Source organism: Melanostigma gelatinosum (genome assembly GCF_949748355.1).
Source record: "Melanostigma gelatinosum genome assembly, chromosome: 4".
NCBI classification, from domain to species: Eukaryota; Metazoa; Chordata; class Actinopteri; order Perciformes; family Zoarcidae; genus Melanostigma; species Melanostigma gelatinosum.
Genome location: NC_136637.1, coordinates 23,596,070 through 23,618,304, shown reverse-complemented (window position 1 = coordinate 23,618,304; position 22,235 = coordinate 23,596,070). Strand labels below are relative to the sequence as shown.

General features: G+C 43.5%; 1 protein-coding gene across 2 annotated transcripts in view; it reads right to left on the bottom strand.

Moving 5' to 3' along the window:
• agbl4 (AGBL carboxypeptidase 4) overlaps positions 1–22,235 on the bottom strand; it is a gene marked incomplete at its 5' end in the record, with an annotated part of 232,391 nt that overhangs the window by 120,717 nt on the left and 89,439 nt on the right. For both annotated transcript variants that reach the window (XM_079267619.1, XM_079267620.1), the window contains one exon: positions 17,750–17,848. In XM_079267619.1, coding sequence (XP_079123745.1) covers positions 17,750–17,848 — 99 coding nt within the window. The remainder of the gene's footprint in view (positions 1–17,749; positions 17,849–22,235) is intronic.

Below are 22,235 nucleotides of genomic sequence, written 5' to 3'. Positions count from 1 at the left end.
GTTAACCATATTAAGCACTATAGGGTGGGCAGTATGTCCTCTTAGATACAAATGCAAAGGTATATGAACGGAGCGCGACTCTATATCCATCCATGATGGAGTATCTTCAAGAGAAAATGTAACATTATAGTTCTCAACTGTGCTGCCAAATAGCATCAATAAAGATTTCAACCTTCCTGTAGCAAATACAGATACAACAGAGACATGCGGACTCTAGGGTGCTTCTTGTTCCAGATACATTTTGTAATCGCTGTAATTCTCACAATTCTCACTCTCTTCAGGTGATGCTAAAGGGATATTTTCAAATAAACAAATGAATGCATGTAATATGTTCATCTTTACTTAGTGTATTCCCCTAATCAAAGAAATAGGCAAAACTTTCCATATTTCTATAGATTCAAATGCAGAGTGCATAATACGTTCATAATTTATTGATGCTATTGTTTCGTGGTAATATTTTGATGCACAGAAAGTCCAAAGTGTTACAACACGACACAGGGGCAGCAAGAGAAAGAGGCTCTATTTTGAAGGAGGATAGAATCTGCAAAGCGTTTTTTTGTACAAATATATGTATAGATATATATATTTTTTTGTGTAAGTGTACATAGCAAATACAATTTTCAATGTATTTTCATGAATATCTAAAGCCCCAGGACCCCCTACAATAATTAATCAAGTACAAAGTAAAAATAAAATCCCATATCCGTTTAAGTTTAGTATTTTGTGCCTGCGGCAAAGTCTGAACTTATACTACACCTGCTCTGCTGCCCTTTTCCTGCCATCATGATGTGAATACGTTAACATGTACTGGTGTGTGTGTGTGTGTGTGTGTGTGTGCCTGCGTGTGTGTACTGATTGATGCCTTCCAGGGTAGTTGCGTGATTGAAACACCTCCTCACCATAAAGCTGTCGTGCGTGTGATGGAGTTGCAGGGTCATTTTATGCATCACACCTGTCCCCTTCCTCCCCACGCTGACACCCAATCAAATAGGAAAATGGCCATATATGTTTTCCCGGCCTTGAGTGGAGGGTTGGATTTGTGTGTGTGCGTGCATGCGTGCGTGTGTGTGTGTGTGTGTGTGTGTGTGTGTGTGTGCGAGAGGAGGACAGAGAAAGAAAGATTAAGAGAGGGACGGGTATTGGACAAATACAGAGCAGAGATGTTGGACTATTTACCCCTTAAATATTCTGTTGTTATGTACAAGATAAAAAAAATATTTATGGTCTTTTCTCTAAGTATTTTAGAATCACAACCCCCCTGAAAGAACACAAACACACAGTCGTGAAAAGTAACAAAGTACATTAACACAAGTATTGCATTTAAATGAGGTACTTGTGCTTTACTTGAGTACCTTTATTGGACGCTAAAGCTGCTCATTCACTGCGTTAATTTTACAGCTATAGTAGCTAAGTACTTTAAAATGTAAAATCTACTGTCAAAAACACAAATCATAGAGTATATTGTATGTATGGAGCATATTTTTTAGATGTAGTCTTACTACTACTGCTACTACTGCTACCATCAATATTATTACTACCACTACTGCTATTACTACCACTACTACTATTACTTATACGACAACTGCTACTACTACTACTGCTATTCATGCTACTAAAAGTAGTAATACTACTACAGCTATTAGTATGACTGCTACTAGTACTACTGCTACATCTTCGACTGCCATTACTATTACTACTACTACTACTACTACTGTGATATTAAATACTATGACCAATACTACAGCTGTTACTATGAATACTGATACTACGTCTTCTACTACTTCTTCTATGGAGAATATTTTCAAATGGCTTCAGGCACACAGGTGTTCGCGATTGAGCCAATTAGTGATGTTGATAAACACACAGACTCACAGACACACGCACACATACACTCCTCTCCCTCTCTCTCTCTCTGTGTCTCTCATACAGTCATTCAGGTCTTAGGGATCTTTAGAGGTCTTTCCCCCCTCCTCCACCCCCCCCCCACACACACACACACGCCATTTTTAAATAAAAGCCCCACAGAATGAATCCTAACTGAAATGCTTGTGATGAGCCTGTCATTTAATAACCGGTTTGTGTTTATCTAACATTATGATTCTGTCTCCTCTCCCCTTCTCCCCCACACCCCACACCCCATTTCAAAATAAAAGCCCCAGAGAGTGAATTCTAACTGAACTGCTTGTGATGAAGCCTGTCATTTAATAACATCTGTTTATGTGTCAAACATGATGATTATGTCTCCTCTCCCCCACCCTCCCCCACCCAGCCCCACCCTTTCAAAATAAAAGCCCCATGGATTAAGTGTATGTAAACATTAAGCTCAAAATTAGGCTTTTTTGTTGAAATAATGAATGCTCTTACAAATACTGCGACAACTACTACTACTGCTAATATTTCTAGTATTACTACTACTACTGCTGCTACTACTTCTACTACAACTTTTGCTGTTGCTACTATTACTAGTGCTATTACTGCTACCATCAATATTATTACTACCACTACTGCTATTACTACCACTACTACTATTACTTATATTACAACTGCTATTCATGCAACTACCAGTACTAATACTACTACAGCTATTAGTACGACTGCTACTAGTACTACTACTACTGCTACTTCAAATACTGCCATTACTTTTACGACCACTACTACTACTACCACTACTGTTATATTAAATACTACGACCACTACTACAGCTATTACTACTACTACTGATACTAGGCTACTACTTCTTCTAAATACTAATACTTCTACTACTAATGATACTTCTACTACAACTACGACTTCTACTACTACTATTACAAATATCACTACTGCTACTACTACTACTTATTCTAATGCTACAAATACTTCTACGACTAATAATACTTCTACTTCAACTACAACTTCTACTACTATTACTACAAATATCACTACTTCTGAAATTTGTTTAAGCTACAGATATTGTTCAAATATCAAAATGTTCAGCTCTTTCAGGAGAGGGGTGCTTTGACTTTTCATATTTGTAACCTTTAAACTTTTTGAATTTAGCGTTTTGCAATTTTCTTTTGAATGGGATCTCTATGGAGAAAATCTTCAAATCCTGTTATACTTCTTCAACTTTCAAAGCCTTCTTCTTCCTCATACTTTCAGCTATAGACACCATAGTTAGACATTTCAACGAGAAGGTTTTTCAGCAGTGCAGTTTAAATGCTTTCGGGCTTCAACATTTTTCAGACAGATAGACTCCCATTTCTTAATTTTCAGCAATTTTTTCACAATTAATTTCAGCTTTCAGAATTCCAACGCATTCTCAGCAGGAAATGCATTTTCTAGTTATATAAAATCGTCTGACTCAACTAGTGACGAAATCCCAAGCATTCAGTCATAACTCACACTTCCATCACCGTGACAGGACATGTGACTGCGTATCGTATGATATTACACTGTACTGGAAAGAGCACACCTGTGTGCTGCAGGAACATTTGGGAAACCAGCCCCAGTTCTAAAAATAGCCCCAGAAGGGCCCTTAAAATAATGACCCTGGCTGGGTGCCGTAGTCTAAGGCTGGCAAGACAAACGACATCCATTCCCGCTCGCTGCCTTTAATCAGCTTGTGATAATTAACGCTACACTCCATTGGCCAAACAAATATCTTTGTCAAGGTGCTTGTTGCCGTACAAGTTCTTCTCTTGTTCTCACAGACAAGATAACAAGCAGTCTTTAATTGCCTTATTTTGTGTCGTAGTAGTATTGTAGACTTTTACCCTGCACTGTTGGCCGCTGTAGTCACACCTCTTGTTTTTCCCCCTCCCCCTCTCTTTCCCTACTTCCCAACCAGTATATAAAATATTCCATCATGTTTGGCTGGTGGGCAGTGGTAGCGGCATCAGACTTTAATAAAGTGAACAACCTTGTGGGATTGCAGAGGGGATAGATTAAGTTTGCCTTCCCTACTGGCGGAAGCAGCAACCTCTGTGGGGTTTCTTATCTGGGGCTTTACTTAATTACCTGCTTTAATTCTAACATTCTCTAAAATGACCCCTCGCCACGATGAGACAAGCTGTTTTAATTAAACAAATGAATACTTCACTTATCGGGTGGGATCAGAGCTCTCGTTTGTCACAGTAACAGTTAAGGATGCCGCCGATGATCGCGTTATCTGGGACTTGGCCTGGCTTTCACCACACGCAGATGAAGGAGCAGCCGATGCTATCTGCTTACTGTATGTGGCACTGTGGAGATATGGGAGATTACAAAACAGGCCCATTAAATACAGCAGACATGTCCACTTAGTCACATCGTAATCTGATGAGCTTCATAATGTAGCTATACGTCCCTTATTTCGTTGGTAAAAAGGTTTGTAGCCCGAGGCAGGAAAGTCTGAGGGAGGAGGGGAGGAACTAAAACTTCTAAAAAAGAAATCGTACGAAATAAACACGAGCAAAAAGGAAACGTTCAACAAACCAAAAGAAAAACAAAAATAGTCCAGCCGCTACTCCAAAAGTCGCTGACACTGGCCGGCTTGTTTATGGTAGTTTTATAACAATATTTTAGAGTGTGCAGAGGGTTCCTGTGCAGCGCTGCCTGACCAAAATGTAATGGGAGAAGTGTCAGAGAAGCCATTACACCAGCAGGGGCAGGCACAGCCCTATTACATATGGCTGCTGGCTGCTAATGTGTATTAGCAGGAGACGGAGGAAGCAAGGTGAAGGTAAGTGATTTTGCAGTAACCGGCTAAGTAGGACAAAGGAGGGAGGGAGTGTGTTAGGGAGGGTGAGACAAAGAAAGGAGACCAGGGATGGACACTACTAAGACCAGAGTGAAAGATGTTTTGGGGTTACCTATTTGCATAGAGGTGCAAAGACGTGCATGTGTAAAAAAAAAAAAGAATCGGTACAACGTTATCGAGACCCGACTGTGAAACCTTAAGGTCACAAGTCTCAATCTGTAATGTCACCGTGTTCTTGAGCAGGGCATTAACTCGCACTGTAGCTGCTTGTTCGATGTCGAAGTTTAAGAAAAGCAATCCGAATCTCATGAATCAAAACCAGGCTGCCGTAGCAGCTCAAAACACCCACCACTAAAACAAGGTGACAGACGGTATTTTCTGTTGGTTAATAATTTAGTGAGGATTGAGGGCTGCTCTTGGCAAGAAAGAGCGAATTTGCTGTGTTTGTGTCTGTCAGCAGCAAAATTCCAAACACTGTATTTTTTTTCGACTAGAAGGGGGCACGTTGCCCAGCCCGAGGAATCCCAAATGCACTGAGAAATATGGAGCAGCGTGATTCACTGCCAAACACATTGGCTCTTGTTCTTTATTTAAGCCTTTGTCAAACTATCTGCGGTATACTTCACTCACACAACGCCTCTTCTCCAGTGCTCACTGGCCAAGTTTTGCCACTCGACACCGGCCGTGGAAGGGTGTGCTGGTATTGAAGGAGTGAGCAGGCTCCTCAGCATGGTCTTCGACAGCCCCCTTGAACTCTGTGGGCCCTGTGATAAAGTGGCTTGATGAGTGGGCAATCTCTGTCTGCCAGCTGCTGGCCTGGCCAGGAAGGTGCCAAACCGTGTGAAGACCCAGTGCAAACAAAAACACACACATGCACAGGCAGATGTGAATGTATGCTGGTATGCAAACATATAGCTGTTTGGACATGTACAACCAGATGTTTGGCTCACACCTGCATGTATTCACATACTCACTGGAGGCGTGGAAAGTTCACGATTCTAAGATGCGTCGCGATCGGGCCGATTCTGCATTGATGCAGAGACAGGAAATAATCGGGAGTTTGGTTTCAGCTCAGTGTCTTTACCGTCATTTACTGTCGCATGAGTTTCTTTTCTTTCTCCTCCATTTTGATCTCTGTGTTTCACTGATGGTGGAGTTTTGCAAACACACACACACACTCCTTGTGCGCGTGTGCCTTAAGGAGAGGTTGGTCATTGAGTGTGTGGGAACATGTGTATGTGTTCAATATTTAAATCTCAGACCCACATGAAAGAAATCAGAACAAATTCAAACCCGGACCTGCCCACTGAATGCATCAAAAAATATTTCTATTGATATATTCATTCGTTTTTACAGCCGACTGCACAGAATGCATCACTGGGTCCCTATGCCTTGACTCTATAGACTCACAATCTCTGTATCTCTTTCTCCATACGAGCCTACACGTGTGCTTCTCGCCCACACATGCCCACAGATTACTGCTCCTGCCTTCAAGTCTGATTCAGCTTCGTTTTAGTTTGCGCTCAAGAAAAAGTAAGCATTCAACCGCTGCACTCAAGTCTTTTGAGTTGTGACAATCATTCTGTCTTGAACATCTTTCTTGTATCGATATGGCAAAGATTTTTTTGAAATATATTTTTAGCCACGCTAATGAGATTTCTCTTGGGATGCCGTCTGTGGATCAGTCAACCCAACACTTGGACTGAGATATTTCAACCAATATCGGAGATTTTGTACAGATATTCAGTGAATGAGTCCCGTGCACTTTGGTGATCCCCCTGACTTTGTCTCTATCGCCACTGTGAGGTTGACATTTGTGGTTCTGAGTGAAATATCTTCTGCTCCGCTCAGGATGAACCGTAATAACTGCGGTGATCCCTCAACTTTTCATCAAGCACCATCATTTAATTTGTCAAACACTTTCATTTAAGGCCTGCAAACCCTTGACAACTGAAGACATTCCCACCAACCTCAGCTGCACTTTGTGTTAACTGATAATAAGCAACTGATAGCATGCTAACAGGCTAAACTAAGATGGTGGACATGGTAAACATAACAGCAGCATCTTAGCATCGTCATTGTGAGCACGTTGCCGTGTTAGCATTTAGCTCAAAGATTCAGGTGTGTTTTTTCCTGGGTAACATCGACATCATGAAAGGGTTTTGAAGACACAGCACAGATACATTTTCATCTTACTCACTGCAGCTGCCTAAACTGGCAATGTAACGCTTCAGATGTATTTATTCCACTTACCAGCATACATATCAATACCTTTTAATTCAACCACATCATAAACTAACTCAGTAGAAAACACACGTAACAGGGAAACATCATATTATCATCATCGGAAATAAATGGGAAATATTTCACACAGCCCTTTGACAGACTGACTGACGACCAGAACGGCGATATTTCGGTGAGATAACAGCAACATGACTCCTACTCTTTGCCCCATGCATATTCAGATGTCATTAACTTTTGGATCTCAAATAGATTAGGGGTTTGTGTGTTGACATTCATGGCTTTCAAACCGAGCAAGGAGCTTTCTGGCTGATTGCGCCGACATGTCAGCTGATAATTCAGGAAGTAGAAAACACATGAGTAGATTGGACGGCATTGTTCACCAAATGACAAGATCTGTCTTCCTCTCCGCCTCCTTAATTATCTTCCTCGGTTATAATTACACGTGTGAAGGTCCCGAGGACAATCACTGTTGTGTTGTACTGTCTGCTGGCTGAAGTTTGATGAGATAGGCAGGAGATACTGCGGAGAATGACACTGGCTGGAAAAGAGGGTTACTATCTGCCGTTTGAAAATCACAGGCATTAATTATAAGAATGATGCTAAATTAGCATAAATCAGTCTGTGCCATTACGTTTGATTAGCAGCACCGTACACATCTGCTGCTGCACCGATGCATACTGTAAAATGACGCAACAACTTAACAGCGTAACGTGACAGAGTTAAAGTAAAATGTTGCAAAGTTGTCCTTTAGACGACAGTAATTGTTCCTCAAAACCCACAATATTACCGGCCATAAACAGCTGACAGTTATGACACACCGGAGGCTTTCATTAAGAATCGTGATGACGGAGAACAGTGAGTGACCTGGGGGTCCTTAAGCAGCCTTGTAATTCTCTCTTAATGAAGCCGATGAATAAATGATTTGAGGCGCTGTGCATGAGGAGTCTGATCCCCCGTCAGCATGTCTCTCTGCGGGGTTAGAAGGAGCCTCAGAGGAGTCCGCCTCATTCCTCCTCCCCCCAGCCTCCTCTATCCTTTGACCCCCACTTGTTTTGCAGCCATCTCCTCCCCTCCATTCGTCCCTCTCACCTTCCACCCCCCCGACTGTCTGTGATCCTAATCTCCTCTAAAACATCTTTTCCTGGACTGTGGGAGTTGGCAGACAGCGAAGGCCACCGCCAGACTCTGACTGACTCATCCCGTCATAAACAACTGGTGGTTGTCGGCGTGCCGGCAGCCCATCCACTTTTAGACACGCTCCTTTTGACAGGTCATTTTTTTTATGATGCTGATTGTTATTTTCACTGTTATTGTTTTTCTTCCCCGTGACTTCAGATGGGGGGTAAAAGTGCAACTCTCTGAGATCAGGCAATCTGACTCGCTGGGACAGAAAACAAAGATGACAGTAATAAAAAGGAGAACCAATTGCTTTTTCATTTCATTTCCTCTGGGAAATCAGGCTGAGGGAGGAATAACGGGGCTATAATAATAAAGTTTAAGAAAAAAGGGACCTATGGCTTTCCATTCCCTAAACAAACCACAAGCAGTGGCCAGTGTGGACAGTGCAGCTGCTCGGGGTCAAAGACGTTATTGGAGGGAAGGCAAGAGGATGTGAAGCAAACGGTGGGACCAGAGGTGACAAAGTACAGTTCAGATACAGGTAAAGCTAGTGCTAAGAAACACATATGCACACTAAACATGTTCCTAATTCAAGCCTTTCTCCATTTTTTACATTTTATGCATATGTCAGGAAAATACAAAAAGTGACAGACGAGGAAAGATCCAGCTGGGTATTCCCTTGTATACCAGGCACAACATTTAGGTAAACTGAAACTGCTCTGTAAATCTGATGCTAGTAGTTAACATAATTCTACTTAACCAGAGTGTTTTTTTTAACAGTGCATAATTCTATGCTGTGGCATCGTTATATTACAGTGGCACATAGTGCAGCTATCTCCGCATAACCATCCAAGTTAATGGGCCACAATAAAGACACCACTGTCTTCATTTTATGGCTCAGTCTTCTAATGGCCTACTTGGCTTTCTTGCCTGTTCTCTCAAAGGAGCCATCCAGGTCTCTTTAAGGCCTCTGATATTCTCAGCACACTCTTTCTTCCTGGCCGACGTCTCCCTCCATCCATTCCTCCGCGCTTCCTCATTCCTCTCCCTCCCTCCTCCCTCCATTCCCGACAGCTACAGGCAGCCTGCGGTAGCCCAGGCCCTTTTCCCGTGCCTTTAGTTTCATTAGCGGGCCCCAGATGCTTAGCTGCTTGCAAAATTATGAAGGGCCAAAGCCAACCGCCTCCAGATGGGACCCATCTATATTCAGATGAGCTGTTTCCTCACATTCGGAGCAATCCCACCCTGATGTCCTACAGTGTCGTCAACAAACATGCTGACAAACACAAACACAAGCGAGTACAAACAGATGCACACATTCACAGTGGAAGCCATGTGCACATGTCATGCACACACCCGGGGCCACCCAGGCAAACACACGCACACACACACGCACACGCACACACACACACACACACACACACACACACACACACACACACACACACACACACACACACACACACACACACAGCCGGCTGGCATGGCTCTCTCTATGGAGGAAAACAATAGCTTAATAGCCGGTGCGCCGCTGTTCTTGCCGTCAGCTTGAGCTTTGATCCTGTTTTGTTTGGTGAACAGTGATGCAGGTTTTTTTCTTTTTTAAATAGACATTTTACAAATGGACTAGTGACAGACGATTCAACTGCTCCCTCAGACGAGTTGTATCAGGGGTTCTCAACCTTTTGTATCACTTTTGACTCTTAAAAAAACCCAAATGAAGGAAAAAACATCACATAATTATTAATAACAACAATTATTTATTTATTATTTGTATGTGTCGTATTGATTACTTCCTCGGATACTTGCTTTTCACTCATGGGTGTTTTCTCTGATCACAAACATAAGCCTAAAATGATATGATGGCAGTTATAGCCAACAAATATTGGCAAAACAATAATTACATTGTGCAAGCATATTGCAATAAGCAGCAGTGCACAACGTGTGCCCCTGATGTATTGGTAGGATGTATATTTTATTTGGCCGATCAACTAGCCTAGCAGTAAATGGAGGGAGAGTAAACACATAATTATTCCATCAAACTCGTCACGTTTCAACCTTTTTCTTTCTCTTTTTCTTCTGTCTCTCTTCCTTTTGGAACCTTAACTCTGCTGCAGCAATTAAATCACAGGCACAAGTTTTGAGACAGTCCAATCCCCGAACTTCACACTCCATTTCACCCAGAAGACACCCGGATGCATTCGAGCAGCACAAAGAGGAGACCCATTTCAATACAATCACAGAAAAAAAAAGACAAGAAAAAGGTGAAAGCAAAGATTTGAATGTGTTTGGACAAAGTAACTGAGGGAGATGCTCAAAGAGACAAAGGACTGTGTTGAGAGCTAATGGAGGTTGTGTTTGTGTGTGCGGGACTCCATCCATGTGGTTGCACACTCATACTGACGTGTATCTACACAGAGAGAGTTTGTTTTGCATCAATGAGTGCAGCAGAAGATGAGAGGCAAACCCAATTAGGGGACAAAAAGGATTTCTTCAAGGATGAATTCATTAGAGAGGAAAACAGTTTGCGGGCCCGACAACTGCAGACAGTGGACATGCACGACACCACTGTTGACTTCAGCTTCTTCAGCTGACCATCTGAATTCATTACAGTGTCTCACACACACACACACACACATGTATAGACTTATGTGTTGGGCAGAATGCAGATATCAAGCAGTCTTACAAAGTGTCCTAATGTGTCCCGTAAACACCTGATAGAAATTGTGGAGTCGCTGAGATACCCATAATCCTTTAGTTGGAGTCAGGGGGTCAGCTCATCATCGTGCTTAGCACACCCAATGAGCTTAAAACAGGCTATAGCCAAGCATCAACACACTAAAAACCCTCACGGTATATTCTGCACGGCCTACAGGCGTGGTTCCTATCCATGCAATGTGACTGTAAATCCAGCGTGGGCCTGTGGAAATACTTTAGGAGGAGCCGCTGAAGAATTTGTCCCGCGTCACACTGGGCGAACAACGACAAAACATCTCGAGAGCAGGCCGCCTGAACAAAGAGGGGTGAAGGTGAGGTCTTCCGCCTACAACACTAAAAGGCAGGCGCTGACTTACATTACAGTAATCAGGGGACCGCTGGCTGCAGAAAAACTGCAACGCCTCACCTAGTTCATTATAAGATGACACAACCAATTTGTACCTCTGCCTGCTGCAATCTACCAAATCTCCCCTGACAAAAGCATTTAGATTAGAGCGCTTTCAGGGAGAGGGGGGGCACACTGACATGCGTACCCAGCCTGTAAAAGGGGAAATGAAGTGCCTTTTTAATTCTCCTCCAGGCAAACATAAAACTGTCCAGGTAAGTCATTTGTGGGTTGAATAGAGAGCCAGGAGCAAGTTGCCCTATCTGTCGCAATACCGCTCGCTTTTACTCCTTTTTTTAAAATTCCTATACGCCTTTCTCTGCATGCAAGGAACTCTCCACAAACACTTGCTATTGTGCACATTTTTGCAGCCGACAAAACTCGCACACGCCCTTATCCTCATCTGGAAAGATTATTTATCTATTTGTTACATTCTGTTACATTATTTCTCCCACATAATCCTCTTTCACTTTCTTTGGCTGCATGCAAGTGAGTTTCTGTGAACGAGGAAGCTGCATGTGCTGTTGATTGTTCTGATTGGCGCTTCTCGTTCTCCCTTCCTCGCTGTCTCCCCTTTGCCAGTTTGTCCTACCCAGAAGACTCCCGGATGGAATAGAAAAGTGGAAACGGAAGGGAGGTGCCATTTCATCTAACGAAATAGAGCTTTGTGATCACTTTCCTCTCTCAAGTCTTTAAAGACAATTGGAGTGAGGCAGAAAGGGAAGTAATTTCCCCCGGAACATGAACACCACTCCACAATCTTCCTACAGAGTTGCCAAGTGACTGTCGCAGAGACAGTACATCAGGTATTCTCTTTCTCCGCCTGCAAATATTCACTCAGATTCATGCATCACTCACATTTCCTCTCGGCGGTCGAACTGGTGACAGATAATTAGGTGTGTGTGTGTTGCTCCCTTTCTCCATGCGCTTGTTTTTTATTAAAAGATGTTGTCCGTCTCCCTTATCGCACAGACAATGTTGACGGAGATGGAACATCATATATGACATTTTTGTTCATCTTATATGAAACCCATAGCCTTTCTGTCTGATTGCTACGCTTCCCACTTCCAACCGGGGTTGAGAGCGAGGAAGCAGCACAAAAACACAGCCTCTGTTTTAAATGAAAACACGATACGCAGAGATACAGGCCGCGGGCACGGTAAAGGTGTAATGAAAATGACGTTACAGTAAAGCTGTGAGATTGAGGAACGTGGACGTGGAAAGACAGTAAAGCTTCTCCGGTCTCTTGAGGAAGACGGTGTAATGTGTAAAGCCACGGCTGACGATCCATTTCCTTTCCCTTTAGCCTCAAGTTGAACAAGTACGACCACAGGGAGACGAGCAAACAGGGAAATAGGTGAGACGCTCTAGTACTCAGTATCATCGTGGATTGGTTGCAATATACGTCAACAACAACAACAGAGGGAATTTATTCATTTCAATACATCGTGTTAATACTTAACACGCCACTCAGACGTCGTCTCACACCACGGAGACTCTTGTTGCCGCAAAATCCTTTTTGTAATACATTCTTAAGACACTATATATAGTTGTGATGAGTTTTGTTGCATAATATCCGAGGGGATTCCTGTGTTTGAATACAGGATAGTGTGTCTGCGCGTCTCTGATTCAGTTCAGGGGGAGGTTGTGGTCGTAGTAAAAGCCAGGATGGGCGCCTCAAGTGTTCTCAAACAGCAAACTGGGGGTCGCTTGATGTTTTTATGAAGCGAGTCTGTTTGGAAATGAATCGTTAGTCTCGGTTTTATTGCTCAAATTACCCGAGCCGGTCCTTGTCCTGTTTGCCCTTAATTAACAAGCGTTCAATTCCCCTATTAATTAGCACAAGCTATGAGCTATTTTACATCACTCTTCATTTGTCGACAATTAAAAAGGTCTATTATTAAAAGGCACACCACATGGTTAATTGGGCAAGTGGCTGAGCAGCAGGAGGAGGAGAGGCAAGAGGACAGTGCAGACACTGAACGTAGGGAGGAGGCGGAGAGGTCTACTGGAGCTCTCACACAACCTTTACCGTCCGTCCGTCTTCAATTTGCTGCCTGACACTTTGTCCTCGAGAGAGGGACCGTCTCCCTCACTATGCTGTCACACACTTGCTGCATTCGGACTCCGGCGGCACGGCTCAGCAGTACGGGCGTTAGAGGATGGGAGGTGTGTGTGTGTGTGTGTGTGTGTGGTGCTGGATAAGAGGTTTCTTTGTGCACTTCCATTCATACTGCAGGACCTGCAGCACTGTATGTGTAGAATATCAGTGGGTCTCGGGCATCCCCTCTGCTGCAGCATCGGTTTGATCCCTTTCTCATGTTGTTTGTGTTTAAATGTTTAATCAGATTCAGAATCTCTTTATTGTATAAATACAAAACACGTGATCAGACAAACGGGAGCCTGACACTTTGTGATGTGTTTTGTTTTTTGCCTGTGCTTTAAGTTCAGCAACACATTTAACTGGAGCTGAAGATCTGATAACATGGGAAATCCAAACATTATGGGATTACACTGAACAAACGAACAAAGAAGAAAATTCCAGGATAACAAGGAACAATATAGTCCCAGCAGAACCAAAACAAAGCAACATATTAAAACTGGGAAGAGAAGTAAAAAATGTGATCGGACGAACTGGAGAAGAAGAGAAGGTGTGCAACGAGAGACATGCAGGGCGGTGGAGGTATCCTCTCTCTTTTACTCACCCTGCCTCACCCCTCGCCCTCTGCCAGGGCTTAACAAGTGGCAGGGGGATGCAGGCAGGCCGAAGCTGTGCTGATTGACAGAACAATTACTGCTAACACGCACCACGACGGAGAGGCAGACATCTCCAAATAGAATTTCACGATGTTGTTGCATCACATGCTTACAGGAAGGATCTCAGTAGAAAAAGCTAAATTGCCCAGACTGACTGACTGACTGAGAGCTGAGCACGACTGCTTGAAAAGCACTCCCCTGTTGTTTGTTACCTTCCGTAAAAGAAGGCGGAAAAAAGCATTTACCCTTGATCAAGGTTGGCTGGGTCTAACTTTAGAAGCAATGTTTGGCAAACCCATTTCCTCCAACTCCAACTGTTCATCCGTTAGCTCAGTTAGAGGTGCGGCTATTTTTATCCACGCACCTACTGACTGACGAAGGAGTGGAAAGTTAATTAAAAGAGACACGACTCATCGGAACAGTTCCAGTAAATTGTACATCACGGATCTAATGAGCTAGAAATGATGTAGAGACGTGTGTTTTGAGCTTGTGAGGTTAAAGTGACAACAATGTCAGAGTTAAATGTAAATCGTGTTTGTTTGAATTGTCTTATGTATAGACAGAAGATTACACACCATACACATGAAGTTAAAATGTCAATGAGGATGTTGCTGTACAGTCGGTGATTGAATTATGGCCGTTTAGTTGCACAGATGAGGTTTGTTGTTTTTGTATTTTAAATCAGGTAGGAGAGATGAAACGTCTACGAATAGATTAGCTGATCAACAGACACTGAATCAACAAATGATAATTCAATAATTCAATAATCAAATAACCATCTCAGTCCTTTTTCAAGCAAAAACACTATCTCATGTAGAAAACTTTTTTTCGCATATTGAAAACATGCTGCTTTTCTCCATTGAATACAATTGCAAACTGAATATCTGAGTTTTTGACTGTCGGTCGGGACAAAGCAGGATATTTGAAGATGTCACTTTGCACTCTGTGAACTTGTGATGGATATCATATTAAATTGGCGCCCTAACGTGTCGTCTTGGAAAAGATCTTCTGCTGTCATACTGCTGCCTCTCCTTCTCCTCCGCTCCACACGGGACTCTCTACGAAGCATCTGTTGGATGATGCAGCCATCCTGGCCATTCCCCCCCCCCCCCGGCATTCCGGCCTCCAACAGCTGCATTACACCACGCTCTCTGACTTTCTAATTAGCTTATCTCGGGGAAAATAAGGATACTGGGCAATTCTTTGCTCCAGCAGTCTAACACTAGCAGGCCACAGGGAGCGTTGGTTGGCACCTAGTGTCACCAAGGGGGCTGTTGTCTTCGTCAGATTGGTACGAGGAAATATGTTTTCCTCTCTTTCCTCATAAACACTCTCACTACTTTTCTCAATTTCTTGGATTTTTTTTTCACTTTGAACTTTAAGTCAATTACAAATTGCAAAAAAGCCAATTTAATTGCAAAGATGTAATATTGTCGGTGTTCAGGGTGAGACATGAATCTTGCAACTAATGAAGGAAGTTTGCTTTTATTCAGCAGCTTCTCAACTACACAGATTTAAGCTACACGAGGCTGATCATTTTTAAGTCCAGAAAATGAAAAAGTGTTGATTTGCTATTCCTACAATGACAAAGGATAATATTCATTCTGCGGGTGTTTGATGAACTTTGCAGTGCAAAGGCTAGTCTGTGCAATAAAAACCCCTTATCTTAATCTGTCATACATTTCAAAGCAATGTAGTCCTTTTTAATTAGTTTGTCCATCAGTCGCTGTTTATCAAACAGGTAACCCGTAGCTGTGTTTACACAGTAAATCCGGGCCTCTTGTTTGCTCTGCTGTCTCCAGGCTTAAAGAGTGAACGATGGAAGGAAAAGAGGGATGGAGGAAGGGCTGGAGGAAAGATCCTTCCACCTGTAGCAGTGAACGTCCTGCAGGACTGTAATCTGCCAGTTGTCTCTCAGAGTGACGCCCGGCTTAGCCGAGGCCAGCCGAGCCCTGCAGCCTCCAGCGCCAAACGATGCTGGGGCCCCAGGACATAAGGCACCTGCACGGGGAGATAAAGGCTTCAACTCCTGGGCTAATACTGACGATTCTTTTGATAAATACAGACGTGGGGGCGGAGGTGGTGGGGGCTTGGGGGGGGGATCTCTCTCTCTCATTCTCTCCTCCCTGTCTACCTGTCTCAGTAATCTCTTTTTCTTGTACTTTGTGTTTTTTTTCCTCTTCCTCCACACTCTCGCTGTCTGTTTCTCCGCAACTCCTCTCTCTCTCTCTCTCTCTCTCTCTCCGTTTCTATACCTCCCTCTCTCTCTCTGTACCTTCTTTATCCTGTCCTGTGTGAGTTCGGATCAGACAGGCGAAGCTCTCCACTCTGCCTTTTTATTTATTCCATATCTGTAACTGTCAAAAAGAAGATTGCTACTTTAGCATCTGTCTGTGCTTTGTTGTGCTCGCGGAAAGTCAAATGGAGGAGGTTGTGTTAAAAGCATCTTGACCACTTTGTGGGGGACACAAACAATGTCAGATGCGGCCTTGGAAGCCCCAGACAGTTGAAAATGGTTCTATAAGTGCGTGACACATGGCACAGTGCTGAGAGGAGCGGTTAAAACAGTATTAGCCTGGGGAGGTAATTGGAGTCGGGCCTTTGCTACGGTACCTCCTGCTGTGTCTGTCACTTAAATACCTATTTATGAGAGCTTATTGCAACATAAACATGGCCAGGGTTGCATGATTAGCGAATTACAAAAAGCTCTGAGACCTGAATGACCTGGCAAGGCTGCTGCTCAGATTAACACCTCAGACGCCAAATGAGGAGTCACGCTCACTCAGACAGTGGGACGATAATTGCATGGCACGAAATGCTGCAGTCACATTGCCAGTGCATAAAACTATATTCCTGTTTCTATACTAAATGTATAGAAACGAGAATGTGACTTTGCTTTAAAGAGTTGTCCACACTGTAACCGACATGAGAAATAACACCAATTTTAAAGCGAGCACTTTCCAGCTTCACTGCAATAAATATACAGTTTGCAGGATGAAACAATAGCAGTGGCTGGCACTTAAAAAAAAAAAAGAAATATCTCCACGAGCAACAACAGATAACTCTAAGTGCAAAGTTGCAACTACACCACACAGAGTCAAAACAGAGGCGGCGAGCCAGCCGAGCCGCATCATGTTGCACTGTGCTGTATCGTCGGCAGCAGTTCATCTTTCCTGTCTACGGTGTCGTGTCCATTGTCTATTCCCATTAGCCTGTGACCGGCGTGCTACGGTATGGTCGGTGCGGGTGCTAGGCTAGCAGACGCAGGCGGCTCGGGGTGGCAGATGCCTGGCTTTTCCGCGGATGCCCTCCATCAACTGATGACAGATGTCAGGGCTCCTCTTGGACGGCAACACTTCATCACGCTACCCTGTTCCCCCTCCTCGCCCCGCTGGATTCACCAGCCTGCTTGGCAGTCCAACCCCACTGCACCAGCCCCGCTCCCTCCTGCCACACCTATCTATCCATTCACTCGCACACGCACACACACACACACGCACGCACACACACACACACACACTCGCACATCTCTGCATCCATCAGTCAAGCGTTATTACATCAGACAGCCGTCATACTGGCAACCAATGGATCACATGCTAATGTGCCTAGACGCATCCACTCTGGAAATCTAAAGTATCAGTCTTTGGGGGGGGGGGGGGGGGTGTGTGTGTGTGTGTCTACTGTTGGGCAGAGAAGAAAAGTTTTTCAAAGTTACGGAAAGAGTTCCCAAAAGTCTCTGTTTTATTTGACAGATGAAATAACATTTCAGTGACTAACATTAAGCTCGTAGAGTTGTTGTGATCGCACACGTACCATTTGGGCCGGCTGGTGGACTTGACTACCGGAGACATTCCATCTCTGTAGAGGCTCTTGGTCTTGGAGAAGTTGACCACATTGAAAATGACTCTCTGAAAGACAGTGAAGAACATTGAAGCCACATTAAAGCCACACATTAATAAAAGTCGCAGTGGCGTTAGGTGGTACTTAGCAATATTTTTATGAGTTTGTCTGTGTTATATTTGCTTATTTGTTTTTAATGTGCCGAGAAGGCTAAGAACATATATCTAATTATCTAACAACACTTCATTTAAGTCACGATCACCAAGCAAGTATCATTTCAGTGAGGGTCTGGTTTCCAAACAATGCATCTTGAATATCTTGAAAATACACCTTTGAGCATTACAGACTTATAATGACACACAACACCTCCTAACGGGGAAATATAGCTCAAAATGAGTGTCCCCAGCTCATTTAAAGATCTCTTTTTATCTTGAAATACCTGAATATTACATCGTATTTCATGATAAGTGATAAGTATGAATTTGACAAGCATAACACAGAAAGCTTGACTCATTCTTTTACAATCCTTTCCTTCTCATGTGACATAAGAGTGGCTGCAGCAGAAGAAGCTCAGCAAGAGGTAAAAAACGTTCCACTCCCACGATGGATAACACCAACAACACACCAAATCACCACACATTAACATTACAGTGAGGAGATAAAGCAGCTTTAATGTCCCGCAGATGATCCCATGTTGCAGTAACAAAGTTCCCGATAAAAGGCAGCTGCTCCCGAGGAGTGCCAGCCTCTAATCTGGGAGGACATTACGCTTCTCCCCCAGAGGGATGCTGCCTGGCCCTAAACATTAAGCTCTGCCTGGAGCTCAGAGGGCAGCCATGGTGTCTGGCTTTCCACCTCCTCTGGACCAAGGACTTTCTTTTTTTTTTCAGCTAAAATATTGTGGAACAGCACTTCTTTTCCCCAACCTCCAGCATGCGTGATAAGGATCAGGAGGAGCGGGGAAATGTGGAGAGAGAAATGAATAAATACGCTTTTTTTAAAGTCAAATGAATGGCAATGGTAATACTGCGGTGAAGTAAATGAATCCTATTGATGGGGCATATCAAATTACCAACTTAGTCCAGGTGGTGGAATTGAACTGGGTGCTACTGAAATCCTATTACAGACTCCCCTCCCTCCTCTCCCTCCATTCCTCTCTTTTCCTCCTGCCCAGCATCAGAGGAATGGGGATTGCGAATTCTGGCAAGCTGATTCAGACTTAGGTAAAATGACATCTAACTGATGTTGAGACTGGCAGCCGGCTCCTGTAGCAGGGAGATAAGACCATTGCTACTGGCATTTCAATTACACTTTACTGCCCCGCACATCTGTTGCGAGAGCTACTTTTCAGCCTTTTCCCCTCAGGCAAATACAGCCTTATTCTGACTCCGCTGGCTTTCTTTGACTGCACAGCCTCCTTCCTCAATTCTTTATCCACAGCAAATTCAGATTGTCTTCCTCCTTAGCTTTACTCCACCCACTGTTTGTAATCTATTTTGTTCGGCCTGTTTAACTCAGAGGGAGCCGAGGCTGGACAGGAGACAGAGACACAGACGAAGAAGAAGAAGAAGGCTGAATCGCAGGCAGCGCGATACACAGTACAAGGGTGTGAGAGAGCAGAGAAAAGGTGCTGCTGCTTGTAATAACGTACAGCAGGGGCCGACACAAAGAGACAGGGGATGACTACACAACAGTGCTAAACAGGGCTGGCAGGGAGAAAGTCACTGAGAGGTAAAGAAAATAAACTCCACTGGCTCAGTGGACAGATGTGGAGGAGACAGGTGGGCTGGTAGGTGGGAGGCAGGCACACGGCATGTGTGCTTTTCTCATTTCATTGAAGCCAAATAGATTAAAGAGAATATTTTTGGTTCAGGCTGTGACCAAACATCAGATCACAAAGTCAGTCTTTAACCTACAAGACAAGAGGAACTTTGAGAAGCTTGAAAGCAGGAAAACCGTGGAGATTTGACGAACACGAACAGAGCAGCAGGGAAGATGTTGGTACCACTTTGAAGATGCAGGATTGTTGTATGATTCTGTAGCGCAGGATCTGCTGTCTAGTAGCGGCTTCATTCGGTGTCTCTGTTTCCAGCTTTCTATAGTTACAGTATTGGAACTGGTGATTGGTGTAACATCTTCTGCTTCATCTGCTTTTAAACACTATACACTATACACACACACACGTTTCTAGTGTGTAGTCTCTCAGTTCTGGAGTCATTTTATGAAAATAAATTCTGTATCCGTATGCCATTTTTGTCAGGTGGACACTTGCGTCTCCAAACGAACACAACTGTTGGACAGCAGTTGGAGTAACGCGTTGTGTTCACTCGGTATCAAGAGCTCCAGTGCAATTTTGCTATTGGTTTTTGCACGGAATTGTACTTTGGCGCTTCCGTCGGCTAAGACCACAGCTTATCACAAAAGCAAGCACAAAGATAAATGCTCGTGGCTTTGGTTGACAGATGCTTCAAAATCAGCAAAAAACCGTTTGTATGTTAAGTTTTGCTTCTTTGATTTTGATTCACTCTTTTTTTTTTCAAGTCCAGATTAAATGCACAACTTTAAATTCTGGTTTAGAATACATTTACACCAAACTGTCATCCACAGCTGTTTGGAGAATCTAGAGAGGTCCTTCGTGTTCAGTAGAATAAATATATGTAGCCATCATAGAGCACCAGGATTGATATGAGCATCTGCAATTTCATATTTGAAGAATGTGAGCCGTCTACACAGCCAAGTGAGCTGACAGACACGCCACAGAAAGGATTTCCGTCCATAAACTAAATAAAAGAACAATGCTGTTGCTGTTCTGCATGTGGGTATCTCTCTCTCTCTCCGTCTCTCTCTCACACAAACACACACACACACACACACACAGAATTTCATAGATTTAGAATCAAACAAACTGCTGTGGGGCCAATTCTCCAGATCGTAAAACTTGTGCACAACCAGGACCAATTTAGAACATGTGTGTGTATTTGTGTGTGATGCCCTGGATGATTTAATTAGGCTGGGAGCAGTTAGAAGAGATTAACATCCATGCTGTCTGAGCTGTCATGTCGACGGAGCGTGTCAAAGCCCTCCGCCGTCCCCGTCACTGCCGAATTACAGACTGGAACAGGTGTCTCTGCTGTGCCACAACACACACAAACACACACACACACACAGACACAGTGACAAAAGGCGTCCTTAAATATTGCAAACAAACTATTATATTTTTTGAAAATGAGTTGAAAACAGATGAACCTCTTTTGGCTGACCGAATCTTATAACATACACAACTCAAATGAACCTCAATGGTGCAATAAGTATGATTTTCACTCTCTCACATCAGCAAATAACTCAAATGTATCTGCAGAGATTTAATGAGGTAGTTCTTCAAAACCAATGACTCTGGAATTACTTCCTTGCAAAACCAAAAAATATCCAAATTGACGCATAAAACCTAAAGCTAGGTATTGTCTTTTTGAAACATATAATGCTAAGCAAACGTTCCCATTGATATGTGCTGTAAGTGTGACCGCTGCATGTTTGAGGCGACTCACTTCTGACCCCAACCTCTTTGCTGACCGATAAACAGAGTAGCCGGCCAGCCACAGGGCTCGGCACTGAAATAGCCTCGCCGGTGCCTCTTCGGGATAGGATTGCATTTAGGACCAAACACTGTCTTTTGATCTCCATCGATCCAGCCTGTGGCCAGAAAGCATTGCTTCCTGGAAGAAAGCCGGATCAATTATTAAAGGCAGCGTTCTAAATGTGTAGGCCAGGCGCTCCGAAGAGAGAATCCGTATGAGAGTGCTGGCCGAGCAGACTTTATTATGTGTGAGCTGAAAAATATGAATGTCTCCAGACTGTGAAACCTGTTACTGGGTAAATTATGTTCTAAAACCACACTAATTAAACATGTGTCGGGTTTTTTTTTTAACAGCAGTTGTTGATGAACTATGTACAAGTAGAACTGAAGAGTTAGACTTTATCAATGATTCAACAATTAAAAAAAAATAATATATATATGTACTATAGGCCTTTAACTGTTGTTATTCTGAAAATAGTTCATCACGGAAACATTCCCACAACACTGCAATTGAAATGCTGCCAAATGGTGTAAAAGGCAACGTCGCTGTGATGTATCAGGTGTCCTGCACTCATCACCAAACGGTGGTTCACTGAATCGCCTCGGCTACACTGTGATTTCCTCACAGCTCAACACAAGCGAGCAGAGCGGATCTGTGAGCCCTGTCCATAGGCATCAGAGGCAGGCCGGCTGATAGCTGCTGGCAGCGCTGCCTGTTCCTCTCCTGTTGACTTTGATCAGTCTGATCACTGACGCACAGCGTGCCAACTACCACAGTACTGGGGACTACCTGACACCGCCAAGAGCACAATACACACCCACACACAGAGTCCAACAGATGAGCAGACACACACACACACTAATACAAATACTGTACTCAC